Source organism: Tripterygium wilfordii, chromosome 16, assembly GCF_013401445.1.
Source record: "Tripterygium wilfordii isolate XIE 37 chromosome 16, ASM1340144v1, whole genome shotgun sequence".
Taxonomy (NCBI): domain Eukaryota; kingdom Viridiplantae; phylum Streptophyta; class Magnoliopsida; order Celastrales; family Celastraceae; genus Tripterygium; species Tripterygium wilfordii.
In genome coordinates, this window is record NC_052247.1 from 8,955,904 (window position 1) to 8,979,662 (window position 23,759).

At 37.6% G+C, this 23,759-nt stretch overlaps 4 protein-coding genes and 1 non-coding gene across 17 annotated transcripts; all 5 read left to right on the forward strand.

Annotated features, from left to right (window-relative positions):
- The first annotated feature begins 395 nt into the window (after positions 1-395).
- On the forward strand, positions 396-6,230 carry LOC119981063 (protein ALP1-like). 5 transcript variants are annotated; one of them, XM_038824035.1, is made up of 6 exons: positions 396-598; positions 1,352-1,513; positions 5,265-5,347; positions 5,571-5,584; positions 5,693-5,724; positions 5,980-6,230. In XM_038824035.1, the coding sequence occupies exons 2-6, from the start codon at positions 1,493-1,495 to the stop codon at positions 6,061-6,063; spliced, it is 234 nt and encodes a 77-aa protein (XP_038679963.1). In that variant the 5' UTR covers positions 396-598; positions 1,352-1,492; the 3' UTR covers positions 6,064-6,230. The 5 variants fall into 5 exon arrangements, with proteins under 5 accessions (XP_038679963.1, XP_038679962.1, XP_038679961.1 ...); XM_038824034.1 differs by lacking the exons at positions 5,265-5,347; positions 5,571-5,584; positions 5,693-5,724; positions 5,980-6,230 and adding exons at positions 2,527-2,876; positions 3,325-4,085; positions 4,190-4,760 and having other exon boundaries at positions 425-598; XM_038824033.1 differs by lacking the exons at positions 5,265-5,347; positions 5,571-5,584; positions 5,693-5,724; positions 5,980-6,230 and adding exons at positions 2,527-2,876; positions 3,325-4,085; positions 4,190-4,760 and having other exon boundaries at positions 431-598; positions 1,352-2,202.
- A 940-nt stretch (positions 6,231-7,170) lies between these two features.
- Positions 7,171-10,934, forward strand: LOC119981066 (nucleoside diphosphate kinase 3-like). 3 transcript variants are annotated; one of them, XM_038824037.1, is made up of 7 exons: positions 7,171-7,433; positions 8,091-8,225; positions 9,591-9,628; positions 9,728-9,778; positions 10,135-10,302; positions 10,387-10,499; positions 10,619-10,934. In XM_038824037.1, the coding sequence occupies exons 1-7, from the start codon at positions 7,346-7,348 to the stop codon at positions 10,740-10,742; spliced, it is 717 nt and encodes a 238-aa protein (XP_038679965.1). In that variant the 5' UTR covers positions 7,171-7,345; the 3' UTR covers positions 10,743-10,934. The 3 variants fall into 3 exon arrangements, with proteins under 3 accessions (XP_038679965.1, XP_038679966.1, XP_038679964.1); XM_038824038.1 differs by having other exon boundaries at positions 8,103-8,225; XM_038824036.1 differs by having other exon boundaries at positions 7,172-7,433; positions 8,088-8,225.
- Positions 10,935-12,203: 1,269 nt separating this feature from the next.
- On the forward strand, positions 12,204-16,723 carry LOC119981067 (UAP56-interacting factor-like). 2 transcript variants are annotated; one of them, XM_038824040.1, is made up of 7 exons: positions 12,204-12,361; positions 13,021-13,087; positions 13,183-13,244; positions 13,328-13,417; positions 13,556-13,695; positions 15,409-15,460; positions 16,226-16,723. In XM_038824040.1, the coding sequence occupies exons 2-7, from the start codon at positions 13,021-13,023 to the stop codon at positions 16,415-16,417; spliced, it is 603 nt and encodes a 200-aa protein (XP_038679968.1). In that variant the 5' UTR covers positions 12,204-12,361; the 3' UTR covers positions 16,418-16,723. The 2 variants fall into 2 exon arrangements, with proteins under 2 accessions (XP_038679968.1, XP_038679969.1); XM_038824041.1 differs by having other exon boundaries at positions 16,229-16,723.
- A 1,076-nt stretch (positions 16,724-17,799) lies between these two features.
- On the forward strand, positions 17,800-17,872 carry TRNAA-CGC. The gene has a single exon. It is a non-coding gene; the product is annotated as a tRNA-Ala (tRNA).
- Positions 17,873-17,951: 79 nt separating this feature from the next.
- Positions 17,952-23,627, forward strand: LOC119981150. Of its 6 annotated transcripts, XM_038824190.1 has the most exons (11): positions 17,952-18,615; positions 19,227-19,304; positions 19,963-20,042; positions 20,303-20,387; positions 20,721-21,140; positions 21,219-21,326; positions 22,068-22,135; positions 22,281-22,368; positions 22,453-22,524; positions 22,606-22,659; positions 23,017-23,627. In XM_038824190.1, the coding sequence occupies exons 1-11, from the start codon at positions 18,055-18,057 to the stop codon at positions 23,095-23,097; spliced, it is 1,695 nt and encodes a 564-aa protein (XP_038680118.1). In that variant the 5' UTR covers positions 17,952-18,054; the 3' UTR covers positions 23,098-23,627. The 6 variants fall into 6 exon arrangements, 4 of the variants coding, with proteins under 4 accessions (XP_038680118.1, XP_038680120.1, XP_038680119.1 ...); XM_038824192.1 differs by lacking the exon at positions 21,219-21,326 and having other exon boundaries at positions 23,017-23,277; XM_038824191.1 differs by lacking the exon at positions 19,227-19,304 and having other exon boundaries at positions 23,017-23,277.
- The last annotated feature ends 132 nt before the right edge of the window (positions 23,628-23,759 follow it).

The following is a 23,759-nucleotide window of genomic DNA, read 5'->3' on the forward strand; positions in this document are numbered from 1 at the left end:
GGTTGAGAACAAACACAATCCATCCTAGTCATACCAACCCAGGGAAGGAGCTCTGTTAACTTGAACCAAACCAGTCTCATCATATATAGATGTATTAACAATATTGGCAATGCAAGCCCATCCTTCACAATCTTCCAAAATTCAGTTACTTGTTTTTCTAGATGTGATTTCATTCATCCGGGTTTGCCACCAAAAAACAAAAAAAATCTATCTTGCATTCAGACACACCGATACTACCTTGATCCACATCCACTACGACCACGACGAGTAACTGATGAAATGGCCCGCTTATGAAACCTACATAATAGCATGTCTGAATCAAATTCCAGGCCCAGCTCTTCTTTCATGTCTACTAAAGAAGAATCATTACTTGCATGAAAATAAATGCCTTTTTGGAAAGGGGAAAAAAACTTTTTAATGTCCAAACGAATAATGGAGTGGGCTGTAGCTGACACCCAATGGAGAAATTTGTCAGCATTCCTGTTTTTGTAAATGCAAACTTGAGAAAATTTGACTTCTGGTTCGACTTCATATCATATGCATTCGTTGGGTCATCCAATTTTTCGTGAAGAAAAGCTCTTCTCTTTCTCCTTGCATGGTAAGACTTCCTCTCTCACTATAGGTATACACCGATCCTTCTTTTTGTTAAAGAAGTTGTGATATAATCAGTTGTTCCTTCAAAAGAAGAAAACGATTCCGTGTGTTTCCACATGTAACTTTTGTCATCATTTCATGATTCCTTTCCTTTTGTGATTGGATTTTGGTTCATCAAGTGCAAACCTGTTTGCTGTTGTGGTTAGTATTTTGATGATGGGTTATGTTCAATTATCTAGTGATTTTCCTTGAGCTTATTGATTGCTGGTCTTTGTTCTTGTTGATGCTTGATTTGAGCTACATGTTTCTTTTCCTTCTCAAACATTATAAGGTGTCGATGGAAAATTTGGGGTTTTTCTTTTTCTGTTTTTTGTTGATAGGAAATAGATGTCTAATGTCTTTTTTGGTTTATGGGTTTTTGATGGATAACTAGTTGCAACTTAAGTTAACTCATTTTTTTTTAGGATTTCATTCTTGGCTCATCCTCTAGAGTTGAATTTTTTATTGGACTTTGAGTTGGGGTTTTGTGTGGGATAGATGCTTTAGAAGAAAGAAAGTATGTCGGGTGTCTTATCTTATGATTGCAAACTTTGTGGAGATCTGCCTTCCATCAAATTGTTGCTCCACCCTCTACAGCCCAGTGGATACAGGGATTGGAGCAGTCATACCTTTTTTTTTTGTGTTGTATCCGGAGTTTTATCTGTTCTAGTTAGTATTCAGATTTTCATATCTCATTGTCATTATCTATTGCTTCTAGGCTTGCTCCCTCATCTGAAATTATTAGAGCTTCCTGGACGATGGTCGTCAAAAGATAAAGATTATCCAGGATCGATCACTTTCAGGCTTCAACTCCTAGTTCAGACTCTCCTCAATCTGAAACTTCCTCAGGCTCACAGCTATGGGTCGACCATTCTTTGAGGTACTTATTTTGAAGGAAAAGATGCAAGAATAAAACAAAAGAGTAGAGAAACTTTGAGTCGACTTCACTTTAGTTTCCTTCTGCTTTAGCATAGGTCACATAGCCGTGTGTTCTCCCAATGAACATTAAGAAGAGCGGCACATATGTTGAACTTATTTACAGCCTGTTTGGTAGAGCGGCGGCCACAGCGAATCCGTTAAGAGATCCGCTGGCGGCCAACGCGCTGCCAAACGGCACAGCATTGGCAGCGGTTCCGCTAGCATCTGATCTGCTCTATGGGGGAGCTTATTTACCGCTAACGCTTACATAAAAAAATAAAAAAAAAAACTTACTTTTTTTATTAAACCGATATCCATATTCTACCATTACCCATCGTTCTCTTCGCTCTCTACCTTCGATCTCCATCTTCTCTCTCTACACCCACCTGCATCCTAGTCTATACACCTTACAATGGATCGAGAAACTTGAGCTTCTTTGTGTCCACAGCTTCACCCACCTGCTGATTGATCTCTACACCTCAGTCGATCCAGAATCAAAAGCTTCTTTGAGTCAACAGCTTCACCCACCTGCATCCCGATCTATACACCTCAGTCGATCCATTCACGTCACAGCTTCTTATTTGTGTCCACAGCTTCAGAGCTTCGGAGACATTCATCTGCTGACTTCATTTTCTTCTTAGCCCCTGTAAGGTTTGGTTGAAACTTATCTTTTCTTCTTTTATTTGGATTTTTTTTCTGTAATGTACTACTACATTTGAGTTTATCTGTTCACCCATAATAGTTATATGAAGAGGAAAGATGCAGTTGATTTCAATTTTTTTCCACATGATCTGTGGTCATTGTGAGTTTTTTATGGTTATGCAATTAAATTAAAAAACTTCTTTATCGGCTGTCATTTTGTTTTTATGGTTCTGTTAATAGGAATTTTCTTCGTGCTTTATGCACTATTATGCTACTGGATTTGGTTATTATGCTATACATATGTTATATCCTATTGGATGTGCTTTAATGTAGTGTGTTTAGCGATGTCACGAAAAGGAAAAGAGAAAGTTGGCTCAGTTGAAGATGGTGACTATGATAAGGTTAGATGGGACGACAAATCTACTGGAGTGCTAGTAGAATTGTGTTATGAGTCAATGAAATCTGTAAACAGGGTTCCCGGTAGTCGGATCCCCAAGATTGAATGGAAGGATCTCATTGTCAAATTGTGTTGGCCAAAGCATGCTTTGAAAAACAGATGGGATGCACTCAGAAAGGATTGGACCTTGTGGACGAAAATGATGTCTAAGGATACCGGTATTGGATGGAATCCTGAGTTGGGTACGGTTGATGCTACTAATGAATGGTGGGAAGAAAGATTTAAGGTAAACATTATCATCACTACACACTATGAACATGAATTTGAAGTATATTTATCACAAATTTTGAACATGTTCTTTGAATTAGGTGCTTTTTTACTTTAATGAAACATATATATTGGTTATTGAATCAAAACAGTTTATGCAATTCTCTGTTTGTTGGATGTGAAGGCAGACTAGGAAATTTTCTGCAATTCTTTGTTTACAGAATTTGATGGCAACTTAGGGTTAATTTATGCACTTATTTGCTTGCTGAATTTCCTGGCATATTAGGATGACTTTCTGCAGTTCTTACTATGCTGAATGTGATGGCAAATTAGAAGGATTTTATGCCCTTCTTTCTTTGCTGGTGGAATGGTTTTTTTTTTTTGCATATTAGTAACTGGTTTTGCAGAATGTTTTATTGGAGTATATTGGATGTCTTTTTGAACTTTATTTGCTAATTGTGATCAAGATTGGACACTGTTAACATGGATGGTGATGACAATAGACGATCAGAACGTGAATGGATAGCGCGGTTTGTAGTAGTTGTGTGTGCTACAGCAGCTGCCATCCGCTATTCCAGCTCTCGTGGATCATACATTGATAGGGTTCCGTGTAGGACATCAGCTTTACAGGGTTATCAATGGGTGACAGAAATTCTGAGAGGACACCCAGCTAGATCTTCACAACTTTTCAGGATGAGGAAAGAAATTTTTAGAGAGCTATGCACCGATCTAAGAGACAAATATATGTTACCGACCACGAACACCATTTAAATTCCGAAAATGGTTGGTATGTTCCTCTTTACTTTGGGGCAGGGTGCTAGTAATAGATTGTTGCAAGAATGCTTTCAGCATTCCGGCGAAACAATTAGCCAGATTTTTAGGGAGGTTCTACAAATCGTCTACCTAATGTCCATCGACCTTATCAAACCAAGGGAGAACCAGTTCGATACAGTACCTTCTAGGATTAGGAATGACCCTAAATATAGGCCATTTAAGGACTGTATTGGTGCGATTGATAGTACTCATATTCCAACCGTCATTCCCAAGGATGAGAGAGATCGATTCATAGGGAGGAAAGGATTTACTACACAGAATGTGATGGCCGCGTGCGACTTTGACATGTTGTATATTTTTATCTCGGCTGGGTGGGAGGGATCTGCACACGATGCGCGGGTATTTCAGGATGCAATTACAGATGAATCGTTACACTTTCCGCATCCACCTCCGGGTAAGTCATAAATTTATAATCACTTGTCAAACAAAAGTCGAAATAATTTGAAGTCGTTTAAATGATACATGATGCTCTACTACAAATTAATTTCATTTTTGCAGGAAAGTATTATCTAGTAGATGCAGGATATCCTAACAGGATTGGTTATCTTGCCCCATATAGAGGTGAAAGATATCATTCGTCTCAATTTGAAAATGGCCGTCGAGCATCGGGACCTCAGGAGGTATTCAACCATGCACACTCATCGCTTCGAAATGTCATAGAAAGAACTTTTAGGGTAACAAAGAATAGGTGGCCAATTCTGAGAAATATGCGGTCATTCCCGTTCCCGATTCAAGTGAAAATTGTGATAGCGTGTATGGCACTTCACAATTATATTCGATTAAGGGTGACAGATGACGACGAGTTCATGGAAATCGATGAAGAACCAAGTTGTTCATATGAAGAAGGTCCTAGTGACGCTACTGCGGCAGGGAATGTAGGGGATTCGGATCTACGTGACAACCATACGATGACTCGTGTTCGGGATCTTATTGCAAACAAACTTGTCCGTCGGAGGGAGCGTAATTGATATTGTGGGCATATGTAAAATTATCTAAGTTATAATTATTTGGAGTTGTGAGAATGTAATATGATACTTTCTATTATTTTAATGCATGATTATTTATGGTACATGCATTGAGTTACAGTTAAATTAGTAATTATGTTTAAATTAAAAAAATTAATTTAAAAGAGATTATATATTTGTTGGACTAAAACAGAAAATAAAATTAATAAAAGTTGTTAAGAGTAAAATGAAATCATTTCAACAATTATAAAATAGTTGTATTAATTAAACAGCTTTCTTCTAGCGTTAGTTTATATGTGCGCCAAACACCTCACAGCATATTCGACAACATAACCGCTAGCGTCAGCTTATATGTGTGCCAAATACCTCACAACATATTACACAGCTTTAAGCTCAACTTTTTTCTTACAGCATTTCCGCTAGCGTTGAAAATCCAGCTTTCCGCTCTGCCAAACAGAGCCTTAATCTACGGGGGCTGCCATGGAGTTCTGATGGTGATGGTCAGGAAAAGGTTTGAATTATTTTTTCTTATTTCTTTTTTATTGCATGTTGGTTTGAACTGGTGAATATATATTGTTTCAGACAACCGTAATGTTGTTCACTTGAAGGTTGAACTAAGTGCTACAGAATTAGAGTCACTTCAATCAGAAATCGCTGACTTGGAAGAGAGGGAAGCTCACTTGAAAGCTCAGTAAGGGCGACTGAATCCTGTCTTTGGAACATATTGATGAAGTTTTCCATCTAGCCACCTTTACCGTTATTACCATCTTCTCTGAAATGATGTGGAATTATCCTATCATACATCACAGTGCTTCATTTAGGCAAATTGTATTAAGTGATTCTTCTTTACGACTAGACATAGTGTCTTTCAAAGACTAATGTAACAACTAATTGGTGGGAAATGTCCTATGCAGATTTAAGTCCACAGGACTCCACCCTGCTATCTGATATAACTGAAGTAGGTCCTTGCCAAATTTGACACGAGAAGATGAGGAGACGCAATATTGCTTTTATATTTTAACTCGTCAGGGACTTCGCTATGAGTGCTCGAGTATTTCTAAAATACAGGTAAGGGCAACTGTCTGACACGTGCTTTACGTCGCAATTGTGATTACCATAATAACTACATTTTGCTTGGACCAACATGGGGGTGGTCTACTACTTGGGATCTCAAGTAGTGTACAATATCTGCACAAATTTACAATTGATCTGGTTGTTTGAGGCTCAGAGAAATATTCCTTGCAGGCTTTATGTTGTATTTCATGTTTGTGAACATGACAGTGGAATTTCTTCTTTGGACTGATTGTTTCTCTCATTTTTTAGGTGGACTCTTGGTTGTTGGCTTTACAGTCAGAATGTAAGTCTGGTTCTGATACCAAAGTTGCCAATGGCTCATGTGATATGTAAAAAAAGTGTGCTCTTTTTAACCATTAACTGTAGATAGAGCAGAATATTGTTCTTGTCCCTCTTTACTGTTCGGTTGGATGAGAACAATTACACTAACCAATTCTTCTTGTACATAGAGTAGCATTCTAATAGGTGATTTCAGACAGAATGTTGTTCTGCCCTCCCAACTCTCTTCTCTTTCGCGCACCATTGCGCGTTGCATTTTTGAGGTGTTGTGATTCCAGTGAAATGATTATGATATAGCAGTAATGGATCCATCTTAGAATCTGTTATCAAGATTTCTGTAACTTTCTTTTGACAACCCGGAAAATTGCTTCGACTCTCATTGTGATTTAGGGTTTATTTGAGAACTCATGTGGGATTGAAGATCAACCAACTTTTGATCCCAAAAGCTAGATCCTTCAGTCTCTCCTTTTTATCTCCTTAATTCCTCTCTTTTCTCTTGGAAAGATGGCTATGGAATTGATACCCTCATTTTTCTTCATAAAGTCCGTTACAAAAGAAGAGGTTTCCTTGAAAATTCTCCTCACAAAAGGAGCCAAGAAAAGAGCAGCTTCCTCCCACACATTTTTGGCTGGTCATAGATGACCAATTCTCAACTGCTTCCACTTTCTAAAAGTTGTTGGCATTGTATATTATTCAAACATTGCGGCAAAATGTAAGCCTAATTTAATCCTTCATTATTATATTTATTGATATTTCCCATAATTAGGTAAAAGTCAAATAATAGCCACAAAAAGATATCTAATTTTTTTGAAAAATATCTAATATTACATCGATGTATTATGTATATGTATGATAGTAAATTTAGTTAAGTTTACTAATAGGTCGTCTCACACATCAAGTGGGAATGAAAATGAGACGAATTGATTCATCAATCAAGTTGTGACACGATAGTGAAAATGTCAGTTAGGCAAACTAGTTCCTTAATCAAATTGTGACACGTTGAGTAGGAATGACAGTTAGGTAGATTGATTTGGTTTATTAATTAAGTCACGAAGAAATATTAGTTAGGTATAATGTTTCATTAATCAAGTTGCGACACGTAGAGTAGGAATGACAGTTAGACAGATTGGTCTGATTTATTAATTAAGTCACGATACGTGGAGGAGGGGTGGAAAAAAAATCCGGTATATCAGTTTTAATCGGATCATTTTATTCGGGTAGGGTTTGACCTGAACCGCAGAGCTGCCAGAGCAGAACAAGCCAACCATTTTTATCCTCGTCGCACTCTCTCCTCTTCTCTCATAGCTCAGTGTCTCACATTTCGACGCTTCAAAAAATGAGCTCTCAGATTTTCAGATCTGCTTCTAAGGCCGCCAGGTCTCTCCGCTCAGCTTCCGCGTTTAGGAGCTCTCGTTTTTACTCTGGTATTTTTTTTTCTTTCAAAACCATCTGAATTTTACTCTATCAATGTTTGATTGTTCCAAGAATTCTGGAGCTTGATTGCTGATTGATCGTGAATCTTGGATTATGATTGCTGTACGGTTAAATGGACACCTGAATGATTTCCTTTTGAATTTGTTCATTTTTCCTTGATCTGTTGGGAGATTTGTAGTTGATTTCTCTATTGTAATGATATCAACGCGCAATCTAGATTTTTTTTCCCTGATTGGACTGCAGTGTCGTTCGTCATAATCAAATTATAAATTTGTCGATGGATCACAGTCTGGTTTATGTTTAGTTTGTATGATTCAGGCTAATACTTGGTTTGCATCTGAGGTTCATCATGTTCAAATGTCGACGGCATGAAGAAAATTGGTTACGGCGAAAGTTTAATAATTGTAGAAATCGCTGTAATATGTTGACCTGAAATCGCTGTAATCTGTTGACTGGTTGAGCTTGGCCTTTTAGGGTCATGTCTATCTCTTGCTACTGTTCATCTTGAATCATTCACTTTTTCTCTCTATTTTTTTCACTTTTTAACTTGCTCATCTGTATGTTTACTCCCTTGAGCAGTTGTTTGTGGGTATTTTTATATTTCGTACTTTATCTTTTTAAGCATATTGTTGTCCTCTTACCAGAAGGTCGAACTGCAGCTGCTGCTGCAGCAGTTTCTTTCAGTGGAAAGTTGCCTATCCTAGCTTCAGCTTATGGGAGGACTGGTTCTGGAAATGCATACAACGGATGGGTTTCAGGAGCTCTTGCCCTTCCTGCTGCAGGTTTGTGGGAAGAGACGTCTCTTCCAAAATATGTTCCCTTCCTACAGTTTCTTCTTTCGATGTTGTGGCTTGTGCATCTTTCTCCATTTGAAAATTTTCGAATCACGCTGGGGGCTAGCTTAGAGGACAATTGTTTTTGGTTTACTTCTTCCTTTCTTCCCATGTTTATAAATGTTTGAATAATTAACTAATTTCTTCATGTGAAACTTCCTACTTTCAAAACTGAACAGGAGATCCAGTTTTTTGTAAGGGAAAAAAAAATAATTCAAATGTTTGCTCACTTGGGCTTTAATGATGACGATGAATTGTTGAAGTTCAATATAGATTATGCATGCGTGCCTTTTTTATTGAATTGAAGATGAGCCTTGTTCTTTGCTCAAGTTCTTGGCACTGTGGCTTGCGGGACATCTTCTACAGCAATCATGAGCCATGTGACAAACATATGACAGAATCATCACTACATTCCCAATAATCATGCTAATATTTTTCTTTGTCGTGTTCGTGTGATCTTTATTTGTCTCTCGGGATTTGCATGCTTACTCATGAGAGCATTATGATACATACGTGGCAATGGTAAATCACCTCCACGAGAAATCTTAACCTCCAAAATAGAGTAGGAGAAAAATCTTAAGCTGTGAAGTGTTTCTTGTTAGTTGGGCAAAAACTTGTTCATGCCACCCACATACTCTAAGACTGTGATTAGGAGTTTAGTTTTCATTTTTTTGGTGTTTTCATGAGTTGGGTTCTAAGGTGTTTTGAAGATTCCATGCTTGGAAGTTTTTCAAATGTGTTCTCATGGGTTTGACAAACACCTTAGAACTCATGAAAAGTGTTTTTATGTGTTTCAGAGAATGCCTCATATTGGGGCAGGCGATTTCCTGGTTTATGAATTTTTTAGGCAAAAATGCTCTTAGTCAATTGATAACTTTAAATCTCATTAAAACACATTAAATAAAGACCTTTGTAACGTTTACATTTTTATTAAATTTATGAGAACCCCTAGGAACTAAACTCCCAATTATATGCTTATATCACTCAAAATCCATTATTTAAAACACTCCAAAACACGTACCATTCAAAACACCTCATAACACATACCATCAAAACACCTCATAACCCATCTAAGAAAAGTCCCGAGCACAGCATAAGCTTTTCTTGTTCATGTACATCCTACTATTAAATAAATTGAAGGGTACAACAAACAATCAATCATGATTCTTTCTTTTGAAAAGCTCGGTCACAGAAGATGAGGGAATAACATCTGATGACTAGGATCTATAAGCTCTTTTAATTGCATGGTACTGTTAGTAGTAATGTTATTTGAAACTGATTTTAATTTTCTTACCCTGATTTTCTTCTCTGTAGTGTACATGCTCCAAGAACAGGAGGCACATGCTGCAGAGGTACTTTAATAAGTGTTTGGTTTCCTTGCTTTTCCCTTCATTTTCTTTTTGGCGCTGTTGAGGTTTAATGCAAAAACGTAACTTCTGTCTGCGTCTCAGATGGAGCGCACTTTCATTGCCATCAAGCCGGATGGAGTGCAGAGAAGCTTGGTAAATCACTCTCTCTAAAAAGCTTAAATTGTCTTTTGGTGACTTCCTATCCATGGATTGAACATCAACTTTGAGACTCCTATGTCATATAATCCTAATCACATTAGGCTGATCATTATAGACTCAATTGTATCTTTTGCATGCAATCACCATGGACTTTTTTTTAATCTCCCCTATGCGACTTTGGCATGTAAATCATGTTGATTACTGGTTTGAATATATCTTTTATTCTTCTTTCTTGCTCCCTTGGTGCATTTGGCATGTTCAGCATATTAAGGTTTCTCGAAGGATTTCATTCTCTCTTAGGTTGGTGAAAGCGGCATTTATCTGACAGGTGATGTCCTTTGGTGTTACAGATTGCTGAAATCATATCTCGCTTTGAGCGTAAAGGGTTTAAACTTGTAGCCATTAAGATTGTTGTCCCATCAAAGAACTTCGCAGAGAAGCATTATCATGATCTGAAGGAGAGACCCTTTTTTAATGGCCTTTGTGACTTCCTTAGTTCTGGCCCTGTTGTTGCAATGGTATAAAGACAATAACTCTATCGTTATCCCTCATTGTCAAACTTTTACTCTTTCCTAAATGCCTAGATCATTCAATTCATACAGGTCTGGGAAGGAGAGGGGGTGATAAAGTATGGTCGGAAACTCATTGGCGCAACAGATCCTCAGAAATCAGAACCTGGTACTATCAGAGGCGACTTAGCCGTTGTCGTTGGAAGGTATTTGGTTTCCCACAAGTCTTTTTCATTGCTGCATTTTCTTGCTTTCATACTTCATCACCTAATTAAGCTCCCTGTCTGTACTCTGTATTGATGTTTTCCGGCTTTTTGGCTTGTAGAAACATCATTCATGGGAGCGATGGACCTGAGACAGCTAAGGATGAGATTAACTTGTGGTTCAAACCAGAGGAATTGGTGAATTACACAAACAATGCTGAGAAGTGGGTCTATGGAGACAATTGATTAAGAATTTTGTTTTATCAGTTTTTTTTTTTTCAGGTTATCTCCCATGAAAAGTGGGAGCTACAGCATAAAAGCCGAGAATAAGATTATTATTTGATCCGCTGTTGAGGTGACAGACAAAATGTTCTTACAAATGAACTTGCCAGGTTAGGCCGAATAAATAGGCAAAATAAATTTCGATTTGATTTATCATTTTTATTTTGGGAACATTGTTTTTTTACTCTAATATCCAATCAACAAATCAATTATTCCAACATATGTCATATAAAAAAAAAACCTGTTTCTTTCAATTTGAAAATAAGATAATAAAACGAGAATAAAATTAGTTGAATGAGAGTTTCTTTTTTTTTTTAAATACTATTGAGAAATTTGTTTCTTGTTGGAATCGAATCTTGGACACACATTATTGTCAACCAAGTCACTACTCGTTGGTAGTTGAATGAGAGTTTAGATAATTTAGTAAACCCGTTTGTTTGATATGCTTCTTTTTTTAATATAATTTTTAAAAAATAAAAAAGATAATTTCGAAAACACTTTTGTTTATCCATTCTGAAAAGCAGAAAATTATTTGAAAATAAAAAACAAAATAAAAATTATGAAAAAAGCAAGATAGATAAAACAGAAAATAGTGAGTAATGGATAATGGATTAGGGGAGATCCAATGTTGAAGAGAACATTGGACCCGATCGGTGCCCTATAAAAAATTAAGAAATTTTAAAAAATCATAAATGTATAGTATTTAACATGACAAATCCAATAATATATCTTTTATTTAATATAAAATTCAAATTTATCGCGATCGAAAAATCGAATATGTTAAGTTTATATTCCATAATTTAAAATTGTCATACCATTCTTTTTATCTTAAATTTGATTTTTATATTTTTAAATTCGTCATCATAAATACAACATATTTATAATTTTTATAAAAATATTTTTTAGAAAAAACACCAAATGGTGCACCGGTTGGAGATCCAGTGCACTTCCCCGGGATCCGTGGGTAGTCCTTCCTGACGTGATGACAGTCGACAACTAAATCCTTGTTATAATTAGGGATTTTTTTTCTTATTTACTATCGGTATAGTTATTATATTTCAATCCAGTATCCGGCTCATAATATTTCTCAATCTACCACTCCAAACCTACATAACATTGACAAAATTGTTTTTAAAATTTTTTTAAACCTAAATATAAACAATCGAGACAGACTTGATAATTTCTTGAGTGAAAAAGACAAATATAATAGCTTTACGGATGGTAGATAAAGAAAAAATCATAATTAGGTTGCACTTGAATATTCCCGTTCTAGAAACCAACCTCGTAACCTTTGCTTAAGGCTTAAGCTACGATGTAATTTACTAATTTTAGTCGGACTCGAAAGTCCTAATTATTGTGATATTATGAATATTGAATCCGCCAATTGAAATCCGCCGACCACACGAATACACATCCTATAAATATGCTTTGCTCATCTCCGCTTTCACGCGTCAATACTCGAGGTTTCCTATTTCTTTTACAGGGAAATTGTTTCATCTAGCTCGCTCAAAATATTACTTCAAACCCTAACCCTAGTTTCGCCGGTAAAATCTCTGCATCGAGAATCGACTACTGTTGAAGCAGTAAGTTTCTCACTCTTTGGATCTGTTGTTTCGTATTAGGTTTCTATTTCCAGCCTTTGATTTCATTTTTCCCCCCCTTCGTGTTTTTGTAGCCGAATAGTTGTTTGAATGGTTGATTGTTGATTGTTTTGGTCAGCGAGTTCGTGAGCCTTATGGCTTTTTTCGCTTATTATTGGTGGTTTTTTTCTTAATTAATTCGGTAGAACTCGTGTTTGTTTCGCGAGAAAACATCGAGTTTCAATTTTTGAGTGTTTTGAGTTTTCAGGATCTTATTTGGTGTAATTTGCCTTCTGCGTTGTTTTCTGTTCCGATAACCTTGATTCTTCTTTGAAGGATCCAGATCTGATACTCATTCGTTACCCAAATACACACAGCAAGTATTTTATGGCTTTATATCATGAAGAATTTATATTAGCTGTTTTTCTTTCCTTTTTTCCCTCCTATTGTCGATGACTCTGTCGGTAACCTACCCTTCTAAGCTTAAATTATTGTTTGTCTGTTTTATTTGAATTAGAACTTTTGTGTTCTAGCACAGGATCCACAAAGGTTTTGCGTGTAGCTTTAGTTTTCTGTGCTGTATTTCTTTTTTTTGCCTTTTCCCTCTCTTTTTTACGCATGTTCTGAGACAGTTCTCATATCTTTTTATCATCTTCTATCAGATGGCGACTAAACCAGTTGCAACTGAGGCAATTGCTCTTACGGAGAAGAAAATGGATATGGCATTAGGTGTGTAAAAATCACAATATTTCTTTAAACGTCTACTGTTCTAATTGTTTATCGATATTGATTGTCCGTGATTTCTTCTCTGTTGCATCTGTCAGATGACATCATCAAAATGTCTAAAAATAAAGGAAGCAAGTCTAATAGACAGCAGAGGGTTCCGGTAAGGAACTTGTTTAACCTATTTTTATAAATTCTTCTAGTTTTTCTTAGTATCTTAATATGTGTTTGTTTTGGAATGCATAGAACAAAAGTCAGAAAAATTTCAAGAATGCTGCTCAACAGAAGTCCTTTAAAGTGCAGCAGTATATGGACTCTAGATCATCTCTTAGACAGGTATCCAAGTCGATGTGGCTTTAATTCATTGAATGTTTTGCCTATCAGTGGCATTGCGATGGTCTTACAGTCTTAGTGGCATTATGTTCCTGACATTGAGGATTTTGTTGGTTCATTTGATTGGCATCTCGTGACCAGGGAGTTTTAGCTCGGAGAAGGTCAAATTTCAAGGGTAATCAATTTCCCTTTGCATATGAGGTTGCTCAAAAGGCTGCAGTTGGTTCTCTTCGCGGCAGACCTTTTAATCGCCGTGCGGTTCCTGTCTCGAACAAAGCAAGGTATTGACCTAACAGCCTAACACATTATTTTGTCCTAACACAAAAAAAATTATGAATCGTGAACAAGAGTGATGATGATGGCATCAATGAATTTTTATCTGACTGCGATGTAAATTACTTATGGCAGGTAACTAACAGCACGTGCTCTACCGGTTAATTGCATGTCTACTCGAGTAGTGTTGAGGAACTGCCTAATATTATATGTGGCAAGTGACGAGTTTGGGAGTCTATTATCTATTGACCGTTTCTACGTAAATGCCATTGAAATTGTGTTGCTAGCTGTTACCTCCATTCTCATATTCAGTGAAGTTCATTTGTTTGGAAGAGCGTGCACATATCTTTTGGTTATGAATTTGGTGTTGTGTCATTGGTAGTGGTAGATGATGTGATTTGGAGAAGAAGATTGATAACTGAAAATGTTTAGTGATTTGATCCGTGGATCCAACATAAAGATTGCAAAGAGATCTCACACGTGTTAGATCTTGGAATTTATATTCTTCCCCTGTTTGTTTATCTCTAATAACTTTGTCTCATCTGCCGGCTGCATCAGCTCTGTAGTTTTGGGTTTGACGAAATGGGTGTAGGCATATAGCATTCATTATTGATTTTGCTGCTCATGATCATTTGTACTCTGAAGGATTCAGATCATGGTTTCTTCTGATAATCTTATCTTTGGTTTAGTCTCACAATATAACACTTTATCTGGAGAGTTCGATTGCTGTATGGCTATACTTCTGCTGGTCTTTGATTTAGCTTGAAGTTTGTCCACTGCAGTTCATGTCCTTGGGGGACTGAAGATTTTTTGAATTGGGAAGACTTGAGAGATTTTCATACTTCACTGCAAGTATTCATGTGGAGACTTTTTGGACTCCTGAAGTTGTGCTGTTTTTTTTAACTCCCATGATGATTGGTACTTCATTGTTTCACATTCTAAGAGCCCTTTCTCTCGTTTAAAATGTGAGTGCACTGTATGGCATAAGGCAGCCTGGGTGAGATTGACAACTCTTTTGATGCTTAGTGGGAGAGACTTGGCATCTTGAAACAATTGTTACTATTCAGACCTAGGGTAGGTCTAACATCAAATTCATCTTCTTGGATAACAAAAGTGTTAGAATTTTTGTTGCTGTTCAGTGTCCTTATAGAAGACAATAAGGCATGAAGCTCTGTTCTTCTGAGCTGCTTTATGCAGTCATCTAGACTTTCTAGACTCTGGATGAATTAATGCCTAAATCTTTTGTGCCTTGATGGTTCTCTAGTTTGTATTTGCATGGCTGTTTGGAGGTTGCTTGGGAGTGTCTCTTCTTCCTTTTGGGCAGATTGGAAAGTCATCCTTCTATTTGTTCTGTTGTTAACCCAAGCTCTTGATTCTCCCCTTCTGTTGTGATTACATCAAGTTAGCTCGAGGCTTGAACTCAGATCCTTCGAATAGTTTAAAAGATTTTGTGAAATAAAAAGAAATCAGAAGCAGAAGAGTAACTTTTATTGAAGTTACTGCGACTCCTGAAATGGTTTGTCTTATTCTCTGTTAGTTGAATGTTATTGAATCGTAGCTGAAGGTAAGAACCACAATCTCAACTGAGTTGGTTTTTTGGCCGATATTGGTTTTAGAGAACCTGATGGAGTAGTAGGCGTTGTGCAGTCATTGGCGGTTGGAATCAGCTTATGATAGTTGTGTGTGAGTTCTACACTTATCATTTTCCTATTTGGATGCAGGGTTGGATCTTTCATGGTTCGGAGGCCTGCTAATTCAAATGTTGCTCCGAAGGTAAATCTTTTGTCAAACCATTTTTGGGTATATCACATTATTTATTTGAAGATTTATCGCATGCGATTGGAAAAGATTCGGAAACTTTTCCAATTGTGTTGTAGTTAATGGATTGTAGTGGGAACTAGTGGATGGTTTTGTAAGTGACAAATCAGTAAATGGAGTAATGAGTAAATTGTTCTTTATTGCTGTGATGAATGAACTTCTTTGTTCTTCTAGTTTCCTCCAGTGTCGTCTTTTTTTATTACGTTTTGCTAGTGTGCTCTATCAGTTCACTATTGTATAATTGGTTTGAGGAAGATGCTAGGGTTGCAACTATTTCTTGTTAATCTGCCAAGGTAGATTTTTGTTTATGGGTTTTGATTGAATGGCATATTTTGAGACCTAATTTTTGTGTGGGTGAGCTTTGTTTGGGGATCCCAATCCATGTTTCGAAGTTCTTTTTCTAGAAGACAAAATGTATCTAAACCATTCTGGCCTTGTGGAGGTCTTTCCAAAAGATGAGGGTAGCACTTTCATATTTGAGCAAGAATGTCTATGTTTGTAGATAATATACGATTCTCTTGGGAAGTATAATTCTGAGCTTGAGCTTGATAGTAAGCTTGTCTTTGAAGATATCTTTTATGTAGTTCTAGCGGGTAGTTATTTTTTGGATGCCATGTTAATCGTCGGCACTGGGTTGGTTTTACTACGTCGTGTATGGTGATTTTTGCAGCTGAGCTATTGGAGATAAATTGTTTTGTTGGTTTTGTATTTGTTGTACAGCAGCCAGTGGAGGGGAAGCAGCAACAAGGGATTTCTGGTGCGAAGCAGAGGCCTCAAACACTGGATTCGCTATTTGCCAATATGAAGGAGCAGAGGATGAGGAAGATATCAAGCCAGAATAATGCTGTGAGACACAATGGAGGTGGTGGCCAACCCAGGGTTCCTTGGGCAAGAGGCCGCTTTGGCAACTAAGATTTCCATCCATTGAAGATTTCAACTAGATTTGTTTTCATGGTGCTAAAAGAACAGAGTGTCGAGGTAGCTGATTGTCATTTTGGCCTTCTGTGTTCCCAGATAATGCAAGTTCACGGGGGAGGGTGGCCCAATTGCCCGATGGATCTATAGTGTTTGGTTTTAATATTGTTGGTGGTTTGGTAAACTGAATTCCAATAATGCACTAGTTTCACTTTGCTTGGCATTGTATAGCAGTCTTCTATTCAGGAAATCCTTAAACCTTTTTTCTTGCTCAAATTATCTCTTGGGATCTGTTGTGAGTTCCATCTGAGATGCAACCCAAGAATTTGTCTGCCGTTGGTTCTTGCCACTGGAGAGTTCTGTAGGTTGTGATCATATGATGATATTTGTGATCCACCCAGCATTTTGTTTTGGCTTTGGAGTCTGTGATACTCTATGCTCACTGAACGAATGGCACCGTAACATCAGCGGCCTTGTTGATATGCTTTTGTATTTTGGGTTACAATGCTTGGCAGAGTTAGGTAACGGTGGATTATCTGGTAGAAGTTTGTGGAAGTTCTGAGTTTAGTGCAGGGTTGCAACAGTTAAGTATCGCCATTTGATGGGGACATTTGGAAACTAGTTTGGATATGATCTATCTGTTTTTCTCGACTTACCGAAAAGAAAAGTTTTTCTTTGCCGGTTATGCATTACTTGTCGGACGTGGCACTTTAGAAAGTGAAATAAAAAAGCGGAACTTATTTTGTTTCTTTTTTCATTTGACGTTCGTGTATTAAATACTTACAAAATTTCTCTCGTTTATATTGGGGACCTGAACTCAGGACTCTGTTAGTTTATCTAATTGAAAAAATCTTATGTGGCTTTTCTGGGCCGTCAAAGCCAGCGGGGAAGCTGATGCTGGCATACATGTTTGTTTAATTGTTTCTTCAAAAGAAAAATAAAATTAAAAAAATTCTCTCTTCATTCACCCTTTTCAGTTGAGCAATTCGAAACTCTAATCCTTCCCCCTCCTTTAATTCTTCAAACAAATGCTAATAATATAAGAGGTCTAGCTCAACCTTTGAGAGACTCTTCAATTCAATCAATTTGTGATAACGAATGAGTAAAATCTACCTTGCCGTGTTTTTGACTTGGGTTTATATTGGTAGAATCGGTGACCCCAAGAGCCGTTGGATTCTTCTATCCCCTATATAATTTTGATGTCATGGACCCCTGCATTTGAGATTTTCTTGTCCAAAGCTGCTCATATGCATTTGAGAATAAATCGAAAAATCGTTTTTAATCACTCCCATGTCAGCTAGACAGCAGTTCAAGTTTCATTGTGAATCATTTACCTCTTACGTTTAATATATTATGGTGGTTTTACCGTTCAGCAAACGGGGGGTGTAGCTCATATGGTAGAGCGCTCGCTTCGCATGCGAGAGGCACGGGGTTCGATTCCCCGCACCTCCATTTTTCGGTCGGATTTTAATCTCATCCATACACGTTACTTTTCAGAATAAACGACTAACAAGTAACGACTCTTGCATTATCTTCTCCGCCACCACCTCTCGTTTCTCATCCACTTCAAAGATGAGTCAGTCCATACTATTTATTAATAACCAGAAACTGAGATTTTGTTCAAATCTATCGAAATGACTCTGAATTTACTAACTTCTCCCTCTCCATGGCTCTCTCCCTTCCTTCCCAACTCCACTCTTAACCTTCACAGCACTCTCCTCTTCTCTCCTACTCACCTTTCTACTCCCAGATCAACAATCAGAGCCTCTTCGGCGAGGGATGAACTAGACGGCGTCGCATCATCCAGCACTTCTTCTTTGGAGGATAACAACGAGCTGCTTACTCGACTCTCGGGGGCCAAGGACGCTGACCAAGTGCTGGAGATGATGGCGGAGAATTTGGGAAGGAGTGGAGGTTCGGTTAGTGTGTCCGATTGTTGTTCGATTATTAGGGCGGCGCTTAATCGAAATAACCCAGATTTGGCTCTCGCTGTTCTTCATGCTATGCGTTGTTCTGGTTTTTATCAAGGCGGTGGTGGTTCGTCTGCGTTTGTTGTTGATAGATGGAAATGGCCGAGGCCTGATGTTAGGGTTTATACAGTGATGGTAAAGGGTCTTGCGGCATTGTTGAGGGTTTCGGACGCGCTTGGATTGATTGAAGGTATATGCCGAGTGGGGTTATCAACTGGTGAGGAGGTATTACTGACTACAATTGCAATTTTTGAATTGTCTTTTCATTTTCTTGGACTATAAGTTAGCTTCGAATAATTCATAATTATGTCATGGGTTCTCTAAGATTGGTGATTTGATCTCTGGATTGATCAGAAGATCCTTTCAATTGGCTAGAATCCCTTGAACGATGGCCTACCTATTTCTTGCCATTGAAGTCTTTTGAAACAAATAATATTTTCAGAACAAAATTGTATTGTTTATTTGACACGACTAGTTGATGGGAATTTTCTAAGAAAAAATGGATTATGGGAGTGTGTCTATTTTATTAGTTAGTATTAGAACTGTCTTTGTTAGTGATCCGGCTCAGTGAGGTTCAATTAAAGACTGTCAATCCAAGATTTTCTCAATCTCGTCATCCCATTTCAGTGGTCGAGTCGCATCCCACCAGTACGAGAGTCGGCTATGAGTCTGCTTTTCAGCTTACGTAGAAAAGATTCCATATTCTATTGCAATCAAGAAATCCAGTCTCCTCTCTCTCCCATACTTCAGGAAGTTCGGATTGCTGCCCATTCGAGCTGACTAATCCGTAGCTACAGAAGACTGGATCAACTAATTCGGCTGTAATAATTTTGCAGGTGGCATTTGGGAAGGTCGTGAGATGTCCAACTTGTACGATTGCAGTTGCTGTTGCGCAACCCCAACATGGTGTTCAGGTATACATGGAAGAAAAGGCTTTTTGGTTCAGTTAATGGCTTAGAGTGACTGCTGCAACCAGGGGCGAAGCCAGGACATACTAGGAGGGGATCGCCGGAGTGGACACTAGATTTTATGTCAGGGTGACAAAACTAATTGTTGGGGGGTCTGGGGCAGCGCCCCCGGAATTTTTTTGGGATTATCTATTAGTTATACCTTCGAAAGTATGAAAAATAATACTAAAAATCCAAAGTGTATAAAATAGGATAAGTAATAATTGTCACATGTCTTCTTGTTTTGACCATTTGAACATAATTTTTTGCAAGAGGGGGGTCTAAATTGAAAATTCAGGGGATCTCTTTTATAATTACTATGTACTTACCCCTCAGCTGTACATAGCTTAGCCAGTGGCTGCAACTCTGCTACTGGGGAAAAAAAAGGAAAAAGAAAAAAAGAGGAGAATGTTTGATGATCTTTAACTTTGTTACCGAGTGAAAGAAACTTCTAATTGTTTGAGTATGTGGTAAAAGGCAGAGATTAACACCCGTACATGTTTTGATTTCCTGGTTAAAGTTCTTCTTTCTCCTCTTTTGGTAACTTTACTGTTATATGCTTAGTATTTTGTCTCATGAGGATTTTAGACGATGTCTGTTGAAATAATCTTCTTTTCTCCTGCAGATTGTATCTTGTGCCAAGTGCTGCTACCAGTATGAGCTTGTCTCTGGTGACATAGTTACTATTGACTCAGAAGAAATCAGGTTGCTTTACTTCCACTTATTCTGTTTTCAGTAAACTGGATTATAAGTCGCAGTTGATTTTCTATATTGTGCTTAGATTATGTACAAGTGATTTTCAGAAGCCTATGCATTTTCTGCTTATAGTTTGAAATGATTTGTATTCAAGTGATAACATCCATTTTATCACGCTTCACTGTAATTGTTGATTGCAAAAGCATAAATGTATGGTGTTGATGCCGGGATATTCACTTTCTCTAAGGAACTCCCCCTGCCGAACGCAGCATGGATGTTCCTGCTTGGAAGAGGGGGCTAAAATTCTTGCAACTCGCAAACCAAAGCATTCCTGCTGCTGTGCACTCCATTGTGGTATAGTTTCTTGACTTAAAATGTCAAGTGTAAATTGTTATACTGAAATAATTATCACGTCTAGATACTTGATCAACTAGAGTGTCCTTGTCATATAGATATCCTCGTAATACTACAATAGATAGCATTTTAAGAAATTGATTAATAAACCCTTTGATTTAACTGCGGTTCCATGAGTGAATAGATGACCTCACTTGAATGAAGAGGATAAATACATCAAAGAAATCCTCGCTGCCAATTTAATTGTGTATCCCCACTGTAAAACTCTAAAATCATTTTCATAAACTGTCTTTTATATTTTATTTTCTACTGATTAATCATGCCTCATTTCAGGTGCAGACCCCTTCTGGTATGGCTCGCACACACCGGTTTGCTACTGAAACGGTTGATCTCCCAGCGCAACAAGGAGAGCGGGTTTCCATTGCTTCAGCAGCTCCATCAACTGTTTATAGAGAGGTGGGACCCTTCAGATTTTCTCCAAAGGTCCCCAACTTCTATCCTGGAGAACCAATGTGCTTGACAAATCACAAAGATGGCCGTGAAGCCCTTCTACTAAGGGCCCCTCCAAAGGATGGAAACTCTTCCTTACTTAAGCCCTCCACCCTCATTCCACTTCTTGCTGTGCTGGCAACTGCAGATACTGCATCAGGAATAATTGATCCTTCCTTGCCTAAAATCCTTTCGGTTGCTGCTGTCACATCTCTTGCAGTTGGAGCTACTTTTAATACTTTGGTTTTGCCCCAATTGAGTCGGGTAAGATATTTTCCTGATTTTACTTTAGTTTTCCCTACATCGAATTGTGCTGTTATTGTGGTTCTTACATGGTGCCAGCTTCCTGAGAGATCTTTGGATGTAATTGCCATGAAGCAACAGCTGTTATCCCAATATGACATGCTTCAATCACGTATCAAGGGTCTGAAAGATGCGGCTGAAAAGGAGGTATACTCCCATTCAGTTTGTGATTGGCGTGTCAGCTACTTTAACTACTAGCTTAGTTCAATCATTCAGGATTAAGTATTTTGAAATTGTGAATCCTGAAGTTGATTGCCATGAAATATTCACTCGTCGAATAAAGTATAGGCTAGACCTATTCAACCTTAAGTTCTTATTTGAATTGCCGGAATTAAATACTTGTTTCAATGGAGAATGACAACATGAAGTGTATTTTTTGTTCCTGCTAGGCGAAGGAAGTTATAAAACAAGATCAATGCTCGCTAAGATAAGGCTCAAGTTGACAGCAAACATAAGGAGAAATATGAATAACAAAATAGATAATAATAATATGAGGAAAATTTTCAGAACTGTATTTTTGCTGTGTAGTATTCATGCTTCCTATGAATTGACTAAAATTATTGTCTCTTGAAAGTTTTTCCTGATGAAGTGTCCTTTGTTTGCATGTGGTTTCTGTTGCCTGGATACTCTGATGAAATTGAAAATATCTCCTGAGCTGCAGAATGTCTTATTGGGCAATTTCTCATGAAGAAAAAGTTGACAAGAGATTTCAGTTTTGTCATGTGGCCATTTTTTCCCCTTTCTTTTCCTTTCATTCCTTACATAAGGAGCTTCTCATTTGCTTCCCACCCAATATTATGAAATCAGTGCAAATCTTTATCTTCATCATTTGGTTACATAATAGACTGGCTTGCATTTACCCAAGAAGTTGATTTGTTGCATGTGCAGGTTTGGATGTTGGCTCGGATGTGCCAACTGGACAACAAAATATTTGCTGTAGGAGAACCTTCTTATCGGTGAAATCCTTTGAACATTGCTAGTAATTATTTCTTTATTGACAGTGATCTTGAGTTTGAGAGAATTAGATAGAGGGTCTACTGTCTAGTGACCTCTTGTTGCAATTTCCACCAATACGGACTCATCATACACATCTCTTTTCAGTGCTCGGAGAAGTAAAGTCAAGAGGGTGCGAGAAGGCTTGGAAAATTCACTGAGGGGACGGATTGAATTGATTGACAACTATGCGAGAGTGCGTGCTCTACATTACGCAAAACTTTTTATCAAGTATTTAATTTTTTTTTCTTCTGTAATGTTCATCTAATTTTTGGTTCAGATTTCATCAATGATTGAAATTGAGGTAGAAATGGACTCTGATGTTCTTGCCGCTGAAGCAGTGAGCAATGCGGTGCGCGCTTCTTGTCTATTTATATCTTATCCTCATTGATGGGATGTATGTGAACATACTTTAATTGGTTCTTGTTTGCAGGAAAGCATTGCTGAACAAATCCAGCAAACCATGGAGCTGGAAAATCTTGATGAGGCAAGTTCTTCAAAATTAGTTTTTTCTTACGATGGCGAATCAGAACTTCGAATTTCATGGACAAAATTTCTGTTAAATTAAGGTTAAAGATACTAATACTGTTATTTTGGGGAAATCAAAAATTGATATTCTAAGATGAGGAAGTAGAAAAATAGTTTTTTGTGTTTTCCTCATTTGTTCCAGTCCCATGGGCTTGTTCTATAGAGATCAGGAGGTTTTATTATGGATTAAGACTCTGTAAGTTGAATATTAGTTGGTAGAATGGGGGTTATTTGGTGTTAATATCTCATTTAAACTCTTATATTTACTCAAATATCATGTTTTTATGATTGACCATTTTTATCTCCCTTAATGCAGAGGTGGAGACTACAAGCTGAAGCTAATGATGAGGCTGAAAGACTTCTTAGTTCTCAGCCGATACCTACAGAACAGGTTTAGAGGTTGCATTACTGATTTTCTGAATCCAAGAAACTTAATCTTTGCATTATCGTGATCGACACGACCAAGAGAAGATCACACCCGTTCCTGTTTACTTTTTGGGGCAACGCTTGTTCCAGCTTATTGAAATTTGGTTGGATCTATTGAAGACTGGGACCAATTACTCTTACCTGACTACCAGAGTCGTCGTTGTCCCAGAGAACGTTCTGATTGTCTGTCCATCATTATCTTGCTTTGAGAAGGATTAAATTTATGCATATATGGAAAAACAAAATCGAATGCACGAGAAGGGAGGTGTTTCTTCCATCGCAGCTGAACACCATTCCAGAAGATCCTTAAACTGAATGTCTATAACATTTATCATTGTATTTACCTTAATATTTACATTTGTTTAGAACATAAAACTGCAAGTGTTGTGTAATTGTGCAAAGATAGGGACATTGTTTTTTGTTTTTGTTTTTCTGGTTTTACTTCAATTGCTGGACATTTGAACTTTGATAATGTTCTTCTGTCAAGAAAGATGACAACTTTACTTTCTTTCACAACTACTTTGATGGAGTCTCGAACTCTGCCTTCCCTTTTTGGTTCAGTATCTTTCTTCTCTTATCTTGGCCAACTGTAGAACCTGATCTCTTATGCAGATTCGATGGTGATGACTTCCT